General features: G+C 39.0%; 2 protein-coding genes across 8 annotated transcripts in view; one reads left to right on the plus strand and one right to left on the minus strand.

Moving 5' to 3' along the window:
* Window positions 1-20,535, plus strand: part of RIC1 (RIC1 homolog, RAB6A GEF complex partner 1) — a 79,473-nt gene that overhangs the window by 55,877 nt on the left and 3,061 nt on the right. For all 3 annotated transcript variants that reach the window (XM_084628415.1, XM_084628416.1, XM_084628417.1), the window contains exons 13-23: window positions 834-872; window positions 1,174-1,284; window positions 1,983-2,072; window positions 4,123-4,283; window positions 7,392-7,530; window positions 10,484-10,600; window positions 11,822-12,550; window positions 12,904-13,062; window positions 13,178-13,311; window positions 18,283-18,569; window positions 19,443-19,637. In XM_084628415.1, the coding sequence (XP_084484541.1) occupies window positions 834-872; window positions 1,174-1,284; window positions 1,983-2,072; window positions 4,123-4,283; window positions 7,392-7,530; window positions 10,484-10,600; window positions 11,822-12,550; window positions 12,904-13,062; window positions 13,178-13,311; window positions 18,283-18,569; window positions 19,443-19,637 (2,161 nt within the window). The remainder of the gene's footprint in view (window positions 1-833; window positions 873-1,173; window positions 1,285-1,982; window positions 2,073-4,122; window positions 4,284-7,391; window positions 7,531-10,483; window positions 10,601-11,821; window positions 12,551-12,903; window positions 13,063-13,177; window positions 13,312-18,282; window positions 18,570-19,442; window positions 19,638-20,535) is intronic.
* ERMP1 (endoplasmic reticulum metallopeptidase 1) overlaps window positions 15,073-20,535 on the minus strand; it is a 62,948-nt gene continuing 57,485 nt past the window's right edge. For 3 of the 5 annotated variants that reach the window (XR_014711679.1, XR_014711680.1, XR_014711681.1), the window contains one exon: window positions 19,644-19,769. The gene's annotated coding sequence lies outside the window, so the exon portion shown is untranslated. Of the gene's footprint in view, window positions 17,125-19,643; window positions 19,770-20,535 lie in introns of those variants that run through there. The other 2 variants (XR_014711678.1, XR_014711677.1) reach the window with 2 other exon arrangements.

The raw sequence follows: 20,535 nt of genomic DNA on the forward strand, positions 1-20,535 counted from the left end.
CAAAATCCTTCCCTTCCCTATAGCCATAGTTCTAGTTACGCTTCTTGCCACTAGTTTGCTGTGCTGCAGTTTGTATACAGACTAATAGAATTTTACCATGTTCATTTCATGAGAACATAACTTGGCATATACCTTCTGTGAAAAATAAAACCATTAAACAGGAGTGAAAAAAGGCAAATTTAAAAAAAAAAAAAAACCTCTTCTGACTCTATTGTTATGTCAGTACAAATCTAAGAAAATTTGATTTCTGGAGTTGAGGGCTGAGGAAACCATGCATAACCGATGATTTTACTGGATGGAATCTTCTCTTGACAACTCTTCAATTGATGGAAAAAATCAACTGCTTTAAGGGGGAAAAAAAATCTTAAATATAGTATTTTGCCACTGTACCTCCCTATTAGATTTTTACATATTTTAAGCAAAACAAAGAAAACAGCGAACAAGCTTAAAATATGTTAAAATTGTTTGTTTTCTAGGAAAATGATAGATTGTATAATTCTAATTATCAGACTTTGAATGCAAGTTTCTGAATATCAGGGAGCTTACTGCTTCCAGTGAGTTGCACTCTGGATAGATGGTAGTTAAATGTAGCACATCCAGTCCATTGAAACTTAAAGTTTATATAATTCTAAAATGTATTGGAAAGAGTGGAGCGAGGGAAGAATTGTGGTGGTGAAAAAACTCCAATGGCTGTGAACAAACCAGAATGTTCTGGAACTAAAATAGATAAAAGAAACCATTTTGACTGTGTGCATGTCCCTTAAAGTGTGTGAATTTTTATCATTTCAATTTGTTCTCAGTACAGTGATCTGTATTATATTACTTTTTTTTAGATTCACAGTACATATCTAGAGAGCAACTGGCCTATAAGGGTGAGTTACTTAAAAATAGCTTGGTGCTTGATGAAAAATGTAAGCATTAGGTTTTTATAATTGTTCTTGTTATAGGATGAGATTGTCACTATATTAAATCAAAGCAATTTATGTATTTAAAAGAAAAATGTCATTTATTTAAAAGTATGGTAGAGAACATTTGTACTCAGACAATTTTCAAGTTTTAAGTTGAGTATATTAATATTGCTAAAGTATTGATCTTGAATAGAAGTATACAATTTTTTGAACAATAGTTTCTCCCCCCCCCAACCCCCCCCACCCCCAATTTTCGTCTGAACAGTTTTCAGCCATTGACAAGCTGGGGCAGAATGTAGCTGTTGTTGGCAAGTTTGGTTTTGCACATTATTCTTTACTCACCAAAAAATGGAAGTTGTTTGGGAACATTACCCAGGTGAGTGCTGACTAGTTTTATAAGCTTGTGTGCAGTTCAAACAGATTTATTATCACAATATTTTGGACATATTTTTAGTTTTCTACCAAATCATGTGTTTTCAAATGAATTTCTTGAAGACAGATTAGGGAAGCTGGTTTTGCACGTCTTGACATAAAACACATGAAAAGTAGTGTAGTTTGGAACAAACTTGACAGTAAAATATATGAATTATAGCAAAAAATTGTAAACCTGGATGCCTAAAGTGAGATTCCTAAATCCATGTCTCAGCTCTTATATTTGAGTTGTAGATGCTCAGCACCTCTGAAAATCAAGTATGAAGCCTAACTTTAGGCACCCAGAATTGCAAATTTTGGCCTTTAGTGAAAAAGCAATTATAATTTAAAAAGATGTAGATTTGCTGCGTTTACTGATGAACCATATGTAGAACTTGGCTTTGTTGAATAGTTTTTGAGTATCACATATCTGTCTGAAAACCCTTGAAGACTTATTTTTTTAAAAATTGTCATACCCAAATAAGATTGTTCTATTAGCAGTGATGCTGTTTTATCTGTAGTCTACAGGATGCTTATATATGTATTAAGTGTGTGTATAATTATCTATGTATTTTATTTTTGTGTATAAGTTACGTGATTTGTGGAAACTTCTAAGCAGCTTATAACCTTGCTGACTTGATTGATCTTTCATTTTATTTTAAGGAGCAAAATATGATTGTAACAGGTGGCATAGCCTGGTGGAATAATTTCATTGTTCTTGCATGTTATAATTTAAGTGACCGCCAAGGAGAGGTAAGGGATTTGTTTTTTCAAGTAAGCTAATCAGTTGCTATCTTCTTTGTGTTTTCTAAATATTAGGGCTGTCGATTAATCGTAGTTAACTCATATGATTAACTCAAATAATCGTGATTTAAAAATTTAATCCCAGTTTTAATCACAATGTTAAATGATAGACTACCAGTTGAAATTTATTACATATTTTGGATGTTTTTCTACTTTTTCATATATTTTCAGTGTTGTAATTGACATCAAAGTGTATATTTTTTAGTACAAATATTTGCACTGTAAAAATGACTTATATTTTTCAATTCATCTCACACAAATACTGTTGTGAAAGTGCAACTTACAAATGTAGTTTTTGTTACATAACTGCACTCAAACAAAACAATGTAAAACTTCAGAGCCTACAAGTCCCTTCAGTCCTACTTCTCGTTCAGCCAATCGCTAAGACAAAGAAGTTCGTTTACATTTACAGGAGATAATGCTGCCCACTTCTTGCTTTCTGGTGACATTGTAAACTAGAACAGGCATTTGCATAGCACTTTTGTAGCCCGCATTGCAAGATATTTAAATGCCAGATATGCTAAACATTCCTATGCCCTTTCCATGTTTTGGCCACCATACCAGAGGACATGCTTCCATGCTGATGATGCTCTTTTTTTCTTTAAATGAGCGTTAATTAAATTTGTGACTGAAATCCTTGGGGGAGAATTATATGTCCCCTGCTCTTTTACACCCGCATTCTGCCATATATTTCATGTTATAGCAGTCTCAGATGATGACCCAGCACCTGCTGTTTTAAGAACACTTTCACTGCAGATTTGACAGAACGCAAAGAAGGTACCAATGTGAGATTTCTAAAGATCGCTACAGAACTCGACCCAAGGTTTAAGACTCTGAAGTGCCTTCCAAAATCTGAGAGGGACGAGGTGTGGAGCGTGCTTTGAGAAGTCTTAGAAGAGCAGAACTCCGATGTGGAAACTACAGAACCCAAACCACCAAAAAGAAAATCAACTTTCTGCTGGTGGCATCTGACTCAGATAATGAAAATGAACATGCGTCAGTCTGCACTGCTTTGGATTGTTATCTAGCAGAACCTGTCGTCAGCATGGACACATGTCCCCTGGAATGGTGGTTGAAGCATGAAGGGACATATGAATCTTTAGCACGTCAGGTATGTAAATATCTTGTGACACCGGCTACAACAGTGCCATGCGATTGCCTGTTCTCACTTTCAGGTGACATTGTAAACAAGAAGCAGGCAGCATTATCTCCTGCAAATGTAAACAAACTTGTTGGTGTAAGCAATTGGTTGAACAGGAAGTAGGACTGAGTGGACTTGCAGGCTCTAAAATTTTACATTGTTTTATTTTTGAATGCAGTTTTTTATACATAATTCTACATTTGTAAGTTCAGCTTTCATGATGGAGATTGTACTACAGTACTTGTATTAGGTGAATTGAAATACTATTTTGTTTTTTACAGTGCAAATGTAATCAAAAATAAATATAAAGTGAGCACTGTACACTTTGTATTCTGTGTTGTAATTAAAATCAGTATATTTGAAAATGTAGAAAACATCCAAAAATATTTAAATAAATATTCTATTGTTTAACAGTGCGATTTATTGCACGATTAATTTTTTTAGTCACTGGACAGCCCTACTAAATATAGAGGCAGTTCGGGAGAATCTTGTATAACTCTTCAGTTGGGAGGGGGCTCAGTGTGAATAGGAATTTGGATGAATGACTTTTCCCAGTTTAAAAAATATTTGAGGAAGGTAAAAGAACTGTTCTTTGTTCAAGGTTTGCCGTTTTAGAACTCTCTCTCAATTTTTTTTGTTTTACTTTTGCTGTTGATAACTACAATAGTACTACCAGTTAAGCACTCAGTCAGTTTAGTATACAATTTAAAATTGCTTCCTAAAATGTTTTGCTAGGAATCCAAGATAGTCATAACACAAAAATCCATATGAGGCATTAATGGGTCTGTTGAAGTTTTTAGGTTACGTTGATGTTTGCAGCAAGAGAACTCTTGTCTAAACCATTAATTGTCCTTACAGCTAAGAATCTACCTGCGAACATCCAATCTGGACAATGCATTTGCACATGTCACCAAAGTGCAGGCAGAAACATTACTACTCAGTGTCTTCCGGGATATAGTAATATTGTTTAGAGCAGATTGTTCTATTTGCCTGTATAGTATTGAAAGACAACCTGAAGGGTGAGTACGACTGAAGCAAGTCTATGAAATTATTTTACCACATTTTTATAGTAATTTAACTTAGAAATATCTCCTCTATATGAGTAATTTCCTTTGATAAACTTTTAGTCTTAAGATTAATCATAGGCTTTGATAACTTATTGAGACAACTTTTCAAAATGTGGCATCCATTTGTAGCCATTCTATCACCTGTGTGTGCAAATGATAATGCTCAAAATGTGGATACAAGGGTTTGCATATTTGGAAGCTTGCATGCACACATGCTTACCCAGAGAAACTTTTTGAGCACTGTCACTTTCACACAGAATTTGTGTGCAGGTGACAGTGCCTGAAATGTGCACATACAAACTTGTGTTTGTGAAAAAGGTGTCGGAATTGAGGCACATTTGAAAACTTGGGCCATTTTAGCTGGTAGGGAAAGTAACCTGGGCTTCTGGTGTTTTCTCTTGAGACTTTTATCACACATTGAGGAGATTACACTTGAAGAAGATTGACTGATTAAATTTGCAATGATTACTGCTTAGCTGATTCTAATTATCTGTATCTCCAGACATGTTGGGTTCCAGTCCACTTCTTAGATTTTGAAATTGTAGCTTTTAAATGTTGTTGTATTTTTAGCATAAACCTGTATGTGAAAACTGTGCACAACTTCCATAATTTATAAAACCTGCATGCAGACCTGTGATTATTTAAACTGGTATCAGTAACTTTACAAAATCTATAAAGTTCTTTTCTAAATAGAGAATTTAAAAAAATCTAACTGTACCCACCAGTTAATTCTGTCCGTTTAGTTTTCATATTCCATTCACCATGGAAAATTAGAGGAAATGGTCAGGGCCAGAAGTCTGTTGTACATTTTGACACGTAAGCTGCTGGAGAAGCAAGGGTTTGTTACTAATTGGTATAGCACTTAAAGATCAGTCAGAGGAATTTTTTTGTCTTGTTTTCTTACCTAAATACATCTTTCTAAAGTAAGGCAATAAAGACTTCAGAAGTTGAAGCTACATACCTTATCAGAGATTCTAAGTGCTTGTTTTTAATAGTTTGTCAGGATAGAACTTGCTTCTACACTCCCTAGCAACTGCCTAAGTGAGTAAATATCTGTATTCACAACATTACAGCCTGTAAAGCAAAGTAATAGTGATACAAAATCTTTAGAGTACTGGTGTGTCTAGAAAAATAATTCTAAGGGTTCTAAATCTTTCTCAAGGAAGGATATGAAATATTTTTTGTGAATGGACATACACTGTTAATAAGAAGGCTTTAGACAGATTGAGTTTTTATTTATTTTTTGCAATGAATTCTAGAGTTTGTCCCTGAGGGCACAGTACTGGGTTGCTTTAAGCGGTGGCCTACTCTTGTGTAAAAATCTAGACTCTGTAGAGCTTATGTAGCTGCTACTTCAGCCCACTTGGTATTTTTTCATATAACATGGAATCCCTCTCTTCAGTGCAGACTTTTATTTAGAAGCTTGAACATACTTGAACATCTATTGAATCAATAAGTAAATGTAAAGGAGAAAAACTTGTCCTGTTTGTGAATGCTCAGCTGGAGTTGTAGTTTCTGCAACAGATACGGGATTCATGACCTAAAAGTGGGTCCAGAAAAAGATTAGTTAGGCATATTTAAGGCACTACAAGATTTCCATAGAGAAGAGGTTTTCTAACTCTTTGGGCTCCAGTTCATTATTACTTTTCCCGCTCTAATTTCTCACCCTTCCTTATGCAGCCTTGTATGTAAAATGGCCCTGATAGATGTCTGCAGAGCAGTAGAAGTCAGGACTAGTGCCTCCTGTTCCCTAGTCCTGCCAGAGATTTGTAGTGTGAACTAAGAGTGGCTGAGGGATACAGGAAGACTGTTCTAGATGATATGTGAGGCATTTCCATGGTTAGAAGGAGCTGCAGAGAGATATGAGGTACCTGATAGCGAAAGGATGGGGCACTCGGGCAGTATAATGAGTCCACGTGACAGGCAAGAACAGGTCCATGGAGACTTTTAAAAACAACTCAGTGTTTCAGGATTCTGCTAAACAAATGGGAGCTCCTGGAGAATGGAGTTCAGAATTACTCTTTATATGCCCCCAGGCGAAGCTGAGAAATGGGAGGCCATAAAGAAGGTGGCGGTGAGGAGAAGAAAAGATAAAAGGCCATGTGGGTTTTAGAGGAGATGGCATCAAAGTGGTAACACATGTGGTCAGTGTTATAGAGGTGGTCATATTTACAGCATAGTAAACAGGAATCGGTGAGTTCTGAATCAAGGGTGATAAGGTTACAGAAAGTGAATAGTAAAAGTATGTTTTAAATTGAAGAGCAAAATGTCAGAGAAAGCCCTTCCTGCCCTGTCTCAGATACTTAGCTGAAGGAACTTGAAATAACGCCTTATATCTTACCTATGTGAACAGGAGTCATCAAAGACACTGAAACATGTGTACTTGACAATCATAACCATAAAAGTGGAAATTAAGATTAAAGGGAGAAGAAGGATAGGATGACTGAAAAGGAGGAGCGAGGTAAAAAAGAGCAAGGGGATGTGAAAAGTAAAGCTTTGAGACTCCGCCTACATGGAGTCTAGTGTAGAGGAGGTTCCAGCACAGAAGTCAGAACCATTTGGTGGGGAAGATTAGAACCAGAACAAGGAGGGTTCATAATTTATTGAAGTAGTCTAGATGGATGGAGTTATCCACAATATTGTAGCCTGCATTGAAATCAAAGAGAAGAAACCTTTATCAGTAGGGAGGGAGATGGCTGTTGTCTAACTTGGAGGAGAATAGTTCTAGTGCCTTGTTCAGAGAAACCCGGATTGAAATCATCACTATTGAGAGCTACATTGAGCACTTTGCTCTTTCCTCCTGTGTTCGCATAAATTATCAAGATGGAACAAATCAGGCTAATGGGTTTATTAAATATAACTTTATCAAGTTCAGAGGTGTGGCCTGGGTACAGTTTCACAATTTAAGGGGAAATTGTTCTGGTTTCTTGAAAGAGCTCTGCTTCCTATGGTTAAATTAGTATTTTGCGTCATTAAGCATTTAGAAACTAGCTGTAATTGTCCATTAATTACTGTTAGAGGAGAAATGTTTAGCAACTATTTTTTTCCCTCCCCTTACAGTCCTAACCCTTCTGCCAGTATTCAAGTTCTTCAGGAGGTATCCATGTCTCGTTACATTCCTCATCCTTTCCTTGTCGTTTCTGTAACTCTGACATCGGTGAGAACAGAGACTGGTATCAGCTTGAAAATGCCACAGCAGGTATGAGTCTATCCAGTGCTTTAGAGTTGTTGAAGTTTAATAAAAAGTAACTGACAATCTTAGAGTTGGCAGTTTAGTCCAGTGGTCTCCAAAGTGGGGTGCATGCACCCCAGGGGTGCGCCAGAGGATCCCAGGGGGTGCGTGGCAGGAGGGGCACCGCCGGACATCACTCCGCTGTTTTTTTTTTCCTTTGGCGGTAGCTCTGCACGCCTGCGGCAGGTCTTCCCTCCTTCTTTCTTCGGCGGCTCACCTGCGGCAGGTCTTCCCGTCATCTTGCTTCGGCGGCTCGCCTGCGGCAGGTCTTCCCCTCTCTTCAGCGGCACAGTGGGGGGTGCGCGATCCAAAAACTTCAGAGACCACTGGTTTAGTCTCAGACTGCAGCAATAGTGTTCTTTTTGAAGATGCTTTTCAAATATTTATAAAATGCTTCTGTTTAGTATGTGAGCCAAAGCCCAAAAGAATCTAAACAAAAGCAAGCGAGCAAGCAAACAAAAGACCTGGGTACATTTAACTATTTAAATGCTGTGGGTATGAAATATACATCTTCTGGATCAATGCCCATAAAATTCCAAGCTGTTCTAGAACATGCATAGAACTCTTTTCTATAATGTAGGACCCCTGGACGCACATAAGGTGCATCTTTTTGGTATTACCCACCTACGTCAACTAGGCAGTGAATCCATCGAAAGAGCCGCTGATTCCTGGTGAAGGGGCAATATTAGTTTATGTAAGATTGTGGCCTAGACCAACTTTTCTATCTTAAGTACTTATTGCCCTGTTACCGTAGTACTGGAGTGTGTGTCAAATGGTTTCTGTACTTATCCTCACAATACCCCTGTGGGGTAGGGAAGCTATTATTCCCATTATACAGATGGGAAACTGATGCACAGACGATATGTCTACATTGCAGCTCGGAGCATGCCTCCCAGCCCAGGTAGATGAAGACACTAGCTCTGCTTGAGCTAGCGCCCTAAATACAGCAATATGGATGTTGCAGCATGGGCTAGCCACCAGAGTATGGACCCAGAGGATCAGGTGAGTTTGTACTTGGGTGACTAGCCCATGCCACAGCATCCACATTACTATGTTTAGCATGCTAGCTCTCCTTGAACTAGTGCAAGTCTGTCTGCTCGGGCTGGGAGGCATGCTCTCAACTGCAGTGTAGATGTATCTAGAATGGCACAGTATCTTGCACAAGGTTGCACAAGAATTATGTGGTGGAGCAGGGAATTGGACGACTAGTGCCCTTAAGCTCTGGACCATCCTTCCTTTCTGAGAACTGTTACCTATTGGGTTATTTAAGGGAGATTAGTTGCCTGTGAGAAGTGTAATTGATCCAGTGGATGGGGGGTTGGAGCTTTCATTGATTCACTTCCTGCTTCGTTCTGAGATGCATTTTGTATTCTGTTCTTCCTCTGCACAGTGCTGAAGCTACATTACAGACTCTAAATCATCATGAGCTGTAGGACACAGTCTTGCCATTCTTAGCTAGCTGCAAGAAAATGCTCATAAGCAAAGGATCAAATTCATTGTCTTCCATCTCAGATGTTGAGAATGTAGAATTCGGGTCCTTCTAGCCTGATAGGAAAAACTGGATGTGGGCTTTATACACATAAGCTGTCAGGCAGTTGATTTAAATGTAAAACAAAATAAACATTTTTCAGAGATCCAAGTATCAGTGTAGTATTAGACATTTAAGGTTTTTAAGTGCACTTTTATTTGGGAGGGGAAAATTTACACTACAGATTGGGTTTCCTGATCGCTTTTACAGAAATTCCATATCAAATTTTTTGAGTTTACAAGTAAAAAGATGTTTACTCTAATTGCCATCTCTGCGAGTCAACCCTGAATATAAAAGTTAAGCTGGGTTCTTTCTGGCCCTAGCATTAACAGTTAAGTGCCTGCGATCAATCTTGATTAACCATTCTATTGATGATGCCTGAGCCACAATGGAATCCACCTTCCTCTCCTGTAGCAGTATTGACTCTTCAGTGTCAACAGAACAGAAGCAGAAAAAGCTTACTTTACAATTAAAGTTGTGAGGCAGAACTACGAATAGACATGGAGCAGTTCTGTTGAACGAGGTGGCATTTTTACAGTCACTTTTACAGTAGACCTATTTAAATGTTTCCTTCCATACGTGCCCAGCCCTGCTTGTTCCTTCAGATTGTTTCCTATACTAAATAGGCTCTTTAAGAGGCTTGACCCTGGTGTAATCAGTTCCACCACATGGCACTTGCACAGACTGACAGCAATGCTAGCTCAAATAAGTGGATTTAAAAGCAAGGGGCACAGGCCAGGCTGGGGCTCAGGCTCGGCTATTGGGCTGTAAAATTCCGGTGTAAATGTTTGGACTAGTGCTGAAGCCCAAACATACGGCGGGAGAGTCCCAGAGCCCAGGCTCCAGTCTGAGCCCAAAAGTCTGCACTACAATTTTACAGTGGCACAGCCCAAGCCCAAGTCAGCTGATGTGGGCCAGCCGCAAGTGTTAAATTGTAATGTAGACATACCCTTAGAAGCTTTTTGAGGAAAGTTGCACACTGAAACCTCTGCTTACAATTAAACTGTTTGATTAAAATGAAGTAGAGCAGGAAAAGGCCAGCACCTCCCTCCAACATATCCCCAGTTTACACGCTTTACTCCTAGATGAACAAAGCTTTTAGGGAGCTTACGGGGTAGGTCGGTCCCTCCCTAAGAAACAGATCAAAGCCATGAGCATTTGCATCTGTCCTCCTTTATATGCAAGCTGGTTTAGAAGAAAGAATTGTATCTAGAGTTCATACGCTAGTATTTACTAGCCTCCTGTAAAGATGTGCTTAGTGGGAGCACCAGTGTTTTGAATTTACTAGTTTGGCGGTGAGTTTATCCAGAGACTGTACTGTACATATCAAAGCAAAAATTATGAATTCGGGAAAGTTTAGAGATAAGTAATTTATACTTTTTTTCCCCACAGGCCTGTGAGGCAGAAAGCATTATGTTAAACTTAGCAGGACAACTCATCATGGTACAAAGGGATCGGTCTGGCCCCCAGATAAGAGAGAAGGACAGCAGTCCTAACCAAAGGAAACTTGTGAGTAAACATATTTGGGATTACACAAGACTTTTCAAAGGTTGTGAGGACACAGCAAATTGTGAAGGTGATTGGTCTTGGCCTAGAAACGAGTGTTTAGCTACACTTCAATGCCTGTGCTAAAACTGGTTGAATTATTTGTTGTGAATAAATTACCTGAAAAATGCAGTCCTCTTTTTCTGTTCACAAATCATTTACAAGCCAGTTTTTGTTTCTGCAAGTATCTGTGATAACCAGATTATTTACTACTTGTATTGCTGTAACATAGGGGTCCCAACCATAGATCAGGATCCCCCTGTGGTAGGTGCTGTACATAGGTTGGGCAAACAGTTTTTTTGACCTGTGGGCTATTCCTAAACTGTTCACTTTGAATACTTGTGGTTTGTCGTCCCCTTCGGGCACATACTGGCATTTTTGACCAACTTCATAAGAGATAACAGAGAAATTAATGAATGAACTCTTTAATGTATGACTCTCCTTGTTCTTATGACAATATGTAGATAGTCATATGAAGAGCAACAATTTCACAATCATTGGTAATGATGTGTGTGTGAATCTTCCGAAATTGCAGAGAAAGATGTGTGAGCGTGAGCATGGTTGGATTCAAATGAATGCTTGCAAACATTATTTTTTACAGTAATCCATCAGCCCTAGCCTACACTCTGTGCTAAAAATAGGCAATTTGAACAGCCTTCTGACTGGAATTGTCAGTGGCATCAGCTGGTAGATGAGGAATGAAAGAGATCCCTCTTGGTGGGTTAATTAATACTGGAGCTTTTTCTGGGTGCCCAAAATACAGCTAGACTAACTTGCATAGGAATTGCACTTCTTAGCAGTCCTCACTTTTAGAAAAGTAATGACCCCAGGGTGACGACAAGCTGTGTTTGTGAAAAAACCTTTAAAATGGATGGAGGCAAATAAATATCTCTGGTATACAGTACTTTGCTAGGTTTAGGCTTGTGGGGGTGGAAACACAAGTTGAATTGCTTTCTTGAGTACTTGCACTGACTAGAGTTTTAGAAATGCCTAGTAAAAATACATAAGTCTCTACAATAGTGAATTCCTATCATATACTCCCCTCGCTGTCAAATCTATTAAATGAAAGTGAAGTGTGTTTTGCAGGGAGATGCTGTTGCCCCTTTCAGCTGAAGGAAGGATGCTAGTGAGATGAGGCATAAATAAAAAGGGTATTAAAGATTTTTTTTTTCTTTTCTTCCCCAGCTGCCTTTTTGTGCTCCAGTTGTGCTAGCCCAGTCGGTTGAAAATGTTTGGACTACCTGCAGGGCAAACAAACAAAAGCGCCACTTACTGGAGGCACTCTGGCTCAGCTGTGGTGGGTCAGGTATGAAAGTCTGGCTTCCTTTGTTTCCCAGGGATCACCGCAAACCACATTCCTTTTTGTCAAGACGGATCATGCTGCCTTTCCACATCAACATATACCCCTTGGCTGTTCTGTTTGAAGATGCCTTGGTTCTTGGTGCTGTCAATGACACTGTACTCTATGACTGTTTATATACTCACAGCAGTGCTAGACAACATTTAGAGGTCCTCTTTCCTTTCTGTATTGTTGAGAGAACCTCTCAGATCTACCTCCATCACATTTTGCGCCAGCTTTTGGTTAGGAACCTAGGAGAACAAGCCTTGCTTTTGGCCCACTCCTGTGCCACATTACCTTACTTTCCTCATGTGCTAGAACTGATGCTTCATGAAGTGCTGGAAGAAGAAGCTACCTCGCGGGAGCCCATTCCCGACCCTCTGCTTCCCACTGTGGCTAAGTTCATTACAGAGTTCCCCCTTTTCCTGCAGACAGTTGTGCATTGTGCTAGGAAGACAGAATATGCCCTGTGGAATTACCTTTTTGCTGCTGTTGGAAACCCAAAAGACTTATTTGAGGAGTGCTTAATGGCCCAGGACTTAGACACAGCTGCCTCTTACCTTATTATCTTACAGGTAATAGTATCCTACTACTTGATTACAAAAAAGAAGTGAAGTTACTATTTAGTGTCCCTTTTTTTTTGTTTTATTTAAACAATTTGTTGCATGTTTGGCATATATTTATTTTTTTAAAACCGCTAACACTTTTTTTGGTGGGCACCTGACCTCAATTATATCTGTTTAGGGATCAAATTAAATAGGACTAGCTCCCTAAAATAGCACTTAACAAAATGGAAAAGTGTGAAATATGCTTTTACCTACAACTCTCATTTTTGAGCGTACTGCTGGGGGAGGGGCTCGACTTTTTCCAAAAGTATTCTTGGGTTTCAGAAGCAAATTATTTTTATATTGTGCATTGTTACTTGTAGAACATGGAAGTTCCAGCAGTTAGTAGGCAGCATGCCACTCTTCTGTTCAACACTGCCCTGGAGCAGGGGAAGTGGGACCTTTGTCGTCACATGATCAGATTTCTTAAAGCCATTGGTTCTGGTGAATCAGAGACTCCGCCGCCTACACCCACAACTCAGGTTTGTTAAGAAAATCCTAAATCTTGTGTATCAGTCACTAAACATAATGAATCTCATTTATACCCAAGATGTAACATGTTTTTACTTTAGTTGATCATACGCTTCTTTGTTGTAGGAACCCAGCTCAACTGGTGGCTTTGAGTTCTTTAGACATCGCAGCATTAGTTTATCCCAATCAGCAGAGAATCCTCCCAACAAATTTAATCTACAGAAAACACTGAGCATGCCTTCTGGGCCATCTGGGAAAAGGTAACATTTATATCATAGTACAATTCATGATTGATCCCTACTGAGCTGGACCACTGTACAGAGAATAGTCCCTGCCCCACTCATCCAAACTATTTACATTGTAACAGATTATACAATGGGGCTATATTAAGGCGTGGGCACTCATGACTCCTGGAGTCATGTGAGATCAGGATTTCAGCTTCCATTTAAAACAAAAAAACAAAAAACACATTCTAGCCCTTATGGATGCAAAGACAAGTTGCAAAGTGTGAACCAAGTATAACTGATGCTTGCCTGAAACTACCTCTGGGATGTGAGAGCTGGGCCATTCATCTTCAGTGTGAAACCTGTTGTTAGTCCTGAAAGGGTCTGGGCCACAGCATGGGTAGGGGGGGCGGGGAGTGCCCAGGACCCTAGATTGTCTTAATTTGGCCCTGACAGCAACCTTAGAGGTGTTCTGTGTGCTGTGAGATTCCATAGATCCCTGGAGGTTCTGATGGAGCAGAACACAGTGAGCACTCAAATGTCCATCAGCTATAATAGAGCATCTCACCTAATACTGCAGAAGAAATTTCTCCCTTTGCTTCTACTGCAGATATTGGCTACTTTGATTTCCATCTATCATAACTTTTTATGTGCATGAGCTGTAACTTTGATATTAAAGTTATTTGTTCTGCTTAGAAGTGGTAAACAAGATAAAATGCAGGGAGCACAAACCAGAATTGTCCATAGGAAGTTACTGTCCAATACTGTATTTTTAAAATGATGAGGAAAACGACCCTTCAGACCATGGTGTGTGTTTTTACTCAAATAAAATGCTGTAAGATAGTACTAAGGTCAAGAACTTAGCAGATGTAATAAAACAGACATTTACATGGATAACAGGAATATCCAGAGTTGTTATAGTAAATATTATAAAATTAAGAAACAAAAGCTTTTGAAGGCCTGGTGTGGTAGGGGTTGGATGCCAGTGAAATTACAAAAAGAAACAAGCAATTAGCAAAATGAATACTTTGGGGAAACAATTAATTAGATGGAATTATTTATCTAATTAATTGCTCCTCACATGACTAGTTCAGGAAAACCAAATCAAAAGCTGGACTTACTGATTATGGTTATTAATGAGACTGCACTGGGGGTGCATCACCGCAAAACTTAACAGATTCTTTTACACATTGCTGCCCCAAAATAAACAATTAACTTGACTTTGAAATAAAGAATGTTTAAGTAATTAAAAATTACAAAACCAATAAACAATTAAATCATGCAAATGATATACACCACATAAACAAGTAAATAAAATGAATGATACAATGTAGCAACTCTTAAGACAACCTCTAAACAAAACATGAAATTCTGAAATATAAAGTAAATTAAAATATGGTTGGTTAACTATACTGAATGGCCTAGTTATAAAGTGGAGTATAAAATTCAAAAACCTCTGAGCATTAACCACAGTGGTGTTCACTTTAAGATACTAACAGCATCAATATTAACTAACTAGTAACTAAACATTTTTAACATAATTCAACAACTAAACTGAGACAGAATATCAAATAACCAAGTATAAGCTTAATGAAGTAACTGGACTGGAACAACTATAATTCAACTTCTTAGAGCTGTCAAGCAATTAAAAAAGTTAATTGCATGATTAAACAATAGAATACCATTTATTTAAATATTTATGGATGTTTTCTATATTTTCAAATATTGATTTCAATTATAACAGAATACAAAGTGTATAGTGCTCACTTTATATTTTTATTACAAATATTTGCACTGTAAAAAACAAAAGAAATAGTACTTTTCAGTTCACCTACTACAAATACTGTAGTGCGATCATGAAAGTTGAACTTACAAATGTAAAATTATGTAAAAACAAAAAATCTGCATTCAAAAATAAAGCAATGTAAAAAATATAAAAGTCTACAGTCCAATCAGTCTTATTTCTTGTTCAGTCAATTGCTCAGACAAACCAGTTTTGCTTACATATATGCAGGAGGTAATGCTGCCCACTTCTTGTTCACAAAAGTGAGAACAGGTGTTCTCGTGGCACTGTTGTAGCCGGTGTCGAAAGATATTTACATTTCCGATGTGCTAAAGATTCAGATGTCCCCTCATGCTTCAATCCCCATTCCAGAGGACACATGTCCATGCTGACGACAGGTTCTGCTCAATAACCATCCAAAGCAGTGCGGACCGATGCATATTCCTTTTCATCATCTGTCAGAAGGTTGATTTTCATTTTTCGTGGTTCAGGTCCTATAGTTTCCGCATTGGAGTACATTACTCTTTAAGACTTTTCAAAGCACGCTCGACACCTCATCCGTCTCAGATTTTGGAAGGCACTTCAGAGACTTAAACCTTGTGTCCAGTGCTGTAGCTATCTTTAGAAATCTCACGTTGGTACCTTCTTTGCTTTTTGTCAAATCTGCAGCGAAAGTGTTCTTAAAATGAACATATGCTGAGTCATTTTCTGAGACTACTATAACATGAAATATATGGCAGAATGTGGGGAAAAATAGAGCCAGACATATACAATTCTTCCCCAACGAGTTCAGTCACACATTTAATTAACGCATTATTTTTTTAATGAGTGTCATCAGTATGGAAGAATGTCCTCTGGAATGAATGTTTAGCATATCTGGCACATAAATACCTTGCAATGCCAGCTACAAAAGTGCCATGCAAATGCTGAGATTTAGTTATATACTCATGAAACTAAAGGTTTCAAGTTTAGTCCTTTTAAGCAATACAACAGATAGTAAAGCAAGTTAAGTGAGCTTAGCATTACACAGACAGGTGTGAGCAATAATTCTGGCAATTACAAGTGAAAGCATGTAGTTCAAATCAATTTTAGTTACAGTGAAGTCAGATTCATGTCCTGCAAACTGAATTCAGTTATGTTCTTAGGAGAATTTTCTCCAATCTTAAGCTATTTTAAAACTTTTTTTCCTTGTTTGTACCATTTAAAATTAGGATATTTCTAGTAGTTGGATCGAAGTTGTTAGATTTATGACTTTAGTATTAAGAATTCCTCCCAGCCCAAGCACAGAAATTCCCTATGGAATTTTTAGCCATAAGCATTGATTTCCTAAATCTTTGTGCTTCTGAGCAGGTGTACTTTTGTACTTCTGTTCAGTGTGCAGTTGTCATCTTCATGGTGGGAGGATTCTGTCCAGGGAAACATCTTTTTCCCTAAGCTGCCAGATGAAAGATTCTTGTAAAAGACTCCTACTTGAAGAAAATCACTCTCTCTCAGGAAGTGCTAAACACTTATGTGGAATGGACCAGCTTTCTCTGAATCTAGTGTTGATCTGCCAGAAGAATTCCATCTAAATGTTTCTCCCAAGTATCAGTTTTGATTGTTGTTCTTGTGGTATTTTTATTTTGAAAATTACAGTGTTCATCCTCTTTCAATCACATAAATGGATAAAAACATTAAGCTTCAGAGTTTACTGAAATCTCTAACTATTGGAAGTTAGGACAAACTTTATTGGGAGTAGGTTATGCTATTTTTCTTCTATTCCCTTCCTTTCTGTAAAGGAGCTGGTATTGGCCATTGTTAGAGACCAAGTACTGGACTAGATGGACCGTGGTCTGATCCAGTAAGACATTTATGTTCCAGAGTACTACACATTTTTGTTTTTAAAGGCAGTGTCCCCCTCCCATGCAGATATGGTGCTTGGTGTAGGAAGGAACAGAGTAGATATCTGCATTGACTGTATAAGAAGCACATTTCCTCTGTTATCCTCTTCAGTGGGTTCTTGGACTTCATGGGCCTCTCCTGTTTGAAGATTGCTACTATTCCACCACCAGCACAAAGTCGACTGCCTGGATCAGTATTTAAAGTTCATGTTAGACACTCAGTACCTATATGAAACATTGACCCAGGGAAAAGCTCACCTCTCCCAAAACTTGCAAGACTACCATGATTTTTCATGTATGTCCATCTCCTGAAGAGTCATTTGCTGAAAGCTAGTTATCCTGAATTAACTCCTGGTGCCACAGCACAGTGACATTGCTACTCCTGAGGGAATTCCGAGCCTAAAAATTCTGCATCCCGCCCCCCCCCCCCCCCAAAAAAAATCTGCAAATTTTAATTTCAGTAAATAAATGTGGAGGCTCCACCATGGCAGTGGAGAGCACAGGTCACTGACTGCATGAAGATCAGAGATTACCCTACAGTCCCCCACCCCAGGACAGGGACTCGGTGGTGAGGCTGTCCCAGAAACACCCCAGGGCTCTGCCCCTCTGTGGCAGGCACACCAGCTGTGGGCAGGCAGACTCAGGCTAGCAGGATCCTGGTGTGGGGCAGTCCAGGTGTGGGCAGCTCAGTGAGCAATCTTGGTGCACAGGGGCTTATTGGGGGGAGTTCTGGGTGCAGGGGCAATGGGACTCTGCAGGGGGGTCCAGGTGAAGATGGTTAGGGCTCAGTGGGATGATGCAGAGTGGGTGGGACTCATCCCCCTGCTGAACAGGGGAGCCCCAGCTGAGGGCTTAGAGACTGGCAGGAGTGTTTGTCTGTGAGAGCAATTGCTAGTGCCAGTCTTCTGGAGTTTGCTTTCTCTGAGAGGCCACTTTGAAACGGGGGGCTGCTCCTTGCTTCCCTAATGCTTTGCCTTTACTGCTAACACTTTAAGCCCCTGCAGCTGGTGCTGCCTATCTAGTTTCTGGTTTCAGAGTAACAGCTGTGTTAGTTTATATTCGCAAAAAGAAAAGGAGTATTTGTGGCACTTTAGAGACTAACAAATTTATTAGAGCATAAGCTTTTGGATGCATTCCAATGAAGTGAGCTGTAGCTCACAAAAGCTTATGCTCAAATAAATTTGTTAGTCTCTAAGGTGCCACAAGTCCTCCTTTTCTTTTAATCTAGTTTCTATCTGCCACATTCCTATTGTCACATAGATCATCGTGATAGTGAAGGCTCTTGGGTAAAGGACTTTTAAGCTACAGTCTTACTATCACCGCTTCACTTGTGTTGGTCCACAGGTGGAGTAAAGACAGCGACTGTGCTGAGAACATGTACATTGATATGATGCTCTGGCGTCATGCTCGACGCTTGCTGGAGGAAATCAGGCTTAAAGACCTTGGCTGCTTTGCTGCACAACTAGGCTTTGAGCTGATTGGCTGGCTGTGTAAGGAGCGAGCCCGAGCTGCCCGTGTGGAGGATTTTGTGATTGCCTTGAAGAGACTACACAAGGATTTTCTCTGGCCGTTTCCAGTCATACCAGCTTGCTCTGTTAATTCACCTTTCAAGAATGGAAAGTACAAGACAGGTGATGTACCATCTGAGTTATTTTGGTGGACTAGGTTTGTCTCCTGCAATCCTGCCTCCATCAGTTTGAATCTCAGTTCAGCCAAGCAAGGAACAGGTTGAAGTTTATCACCTGCACGGTTCCTTACTTCGCATGGTTTTGAAGGGGTTCAGAACCCCTTCTGTTTGCATAGACCTCATGTCTTTGTAGTAGTTATGTTGTAGTTTCCTGTTTTCTCTCAGAAGTTATATTTTAGCTGTATTAAATCAGAGAACTAGATCTCTGTTACAGATCAGTCTGGACACAACTTTTTATACAATTTCAGCCAAAGAAAGTGACTAAAATCAGTACATTATGTGGTTTTAGATGGACATTTGATCAGCTTTATTTGATTTTTAAAGCTACACCTTGTTTTTCATGTGACCTGATGAAATTTGCTAGCAATGTGGGGGTAGTGAGATGGAAGAGTTAAAATTGTGAGAATGTGCTGCAGTTTTCAAACCTGTATTACAATGTTGTTGTTACATCTTTCCATATATTATTTTGAGAGATTACCACATGGATCTCACTGCACTCTTAAAACATCTTTTAATTCTATAAACTTTAGACTGAATTTCTGTCTCAAGAGTGCAAGAAAGTGAGTTTACATGGTAGCTCAGCTATGCCAGCAACATATTAGATGGCACTTTCACTGTGTGCCAGTGTCTAGGTACAGTGAGGCTGATTAAAGGGTCTTGCAATAGCCATAAGATCTGCATTCCCTTGCGTTTGTTTGTTTGTCAGCGACTTAATTACTTGAATTTTGACTTGGCTATAACTGTAAAAAGTTGTTTGGGAGATAAATGGCTACTTGTATGGTAGGTCTGTTTTTTATAAATGCCTCCTTATTTCTAGCTGTTGGAGAGCAGCTGCTCAAGTCCCAGTCTGCAGACAGTTTTTTAAATGTGGAAATGGACACAGGGGTCTCAAGTGCACCTCAGAGTCACAGCTGGCTTAGCACCATCAATTCCTCCCAGAGAGACATGGACACAGTTTCATCCCATGGACCTCATATGCAAGATGCATTCCTCTCTCCTTTATTTAATAAAGGTAGGTTATTTCTCATTCTCTCACTCTCATATCCTTTTCTGCATCACCCTCAGAAAATTGCATCTAGGTATTCATCCTTTCTCATGAACGCACATCACTGCTGTATGGTGCCGTCCTGTTATCTGATGATACCTTAATGCAGAAAAGATTGGCTCAGTCAGTGGAAAAGTATACTAAAAACATTTAAAAGTGCATTGACAACTTTGTGGCTGAGTCAAAATTGAAGACTACAACCAAGCAAGCGACAGCTGTATTTAAAAGGAATTGAAAGTAAAAATTCATGCTATTTTTTTTAAAGAAAAGGTCCTTACCTGTGTTGGTAGCACCTGAAACTATTAAAACTGATTATTGTAATAACTAAATTTGACTAAGTTTCCTTTCTATATCTTGCTTCATTTGGAAAAAGACTAGTTAATTTTAAATCCGTTTCACACATCCCAATCCCAATCCACTCCTGCTCTGCAGACCTATTTGTATCCTTCATGCCCATTTCATTCACTATATGCTCTAAAACTGACAATACTGATGATCAGATTTTTACACTAAGATGAGCAGGAATCAAAGGTGCACTACTGTGGCTTATAGGTCTGTTGGAAATAACTTTTAACTGGGGGCATGAATCAGTGTTCATGTTGTGCTTCCTGTCAGTGCCCAGGGAAGCTAATGATCCAAACAGCAGACGAAATTTGGTGATGAGTGCTGGTCATGTGCCACCTGGGGCATATGCTAAGAACTGCCTTGTAAGCTATTTCCACTGACTTTTTAGTTTTAGGATCAATTTAAGATGTTCACTGTAGTAATTTTGATTACTAATAGTATTTGGGAGATTTTTACATCTGTCCAAGAGCTCAATAGTACTTCACTATTTTCCAAATGATCTGTATGAGTGCCTCGGGGA

The sequence above is a fragment of the Lepidochelys olivacea genome (genome assembly GCF_965140295.1).
Source record: "Lepidochelys olivacea isolate rLepOli2 genome assembly, chromosome: 5".
Lineage (NCBI taxonomy): Eukaryota > Metazoa > Chordata > Testudines > Cheloniidae > Lepidochelys > Lepidochelys olivacea.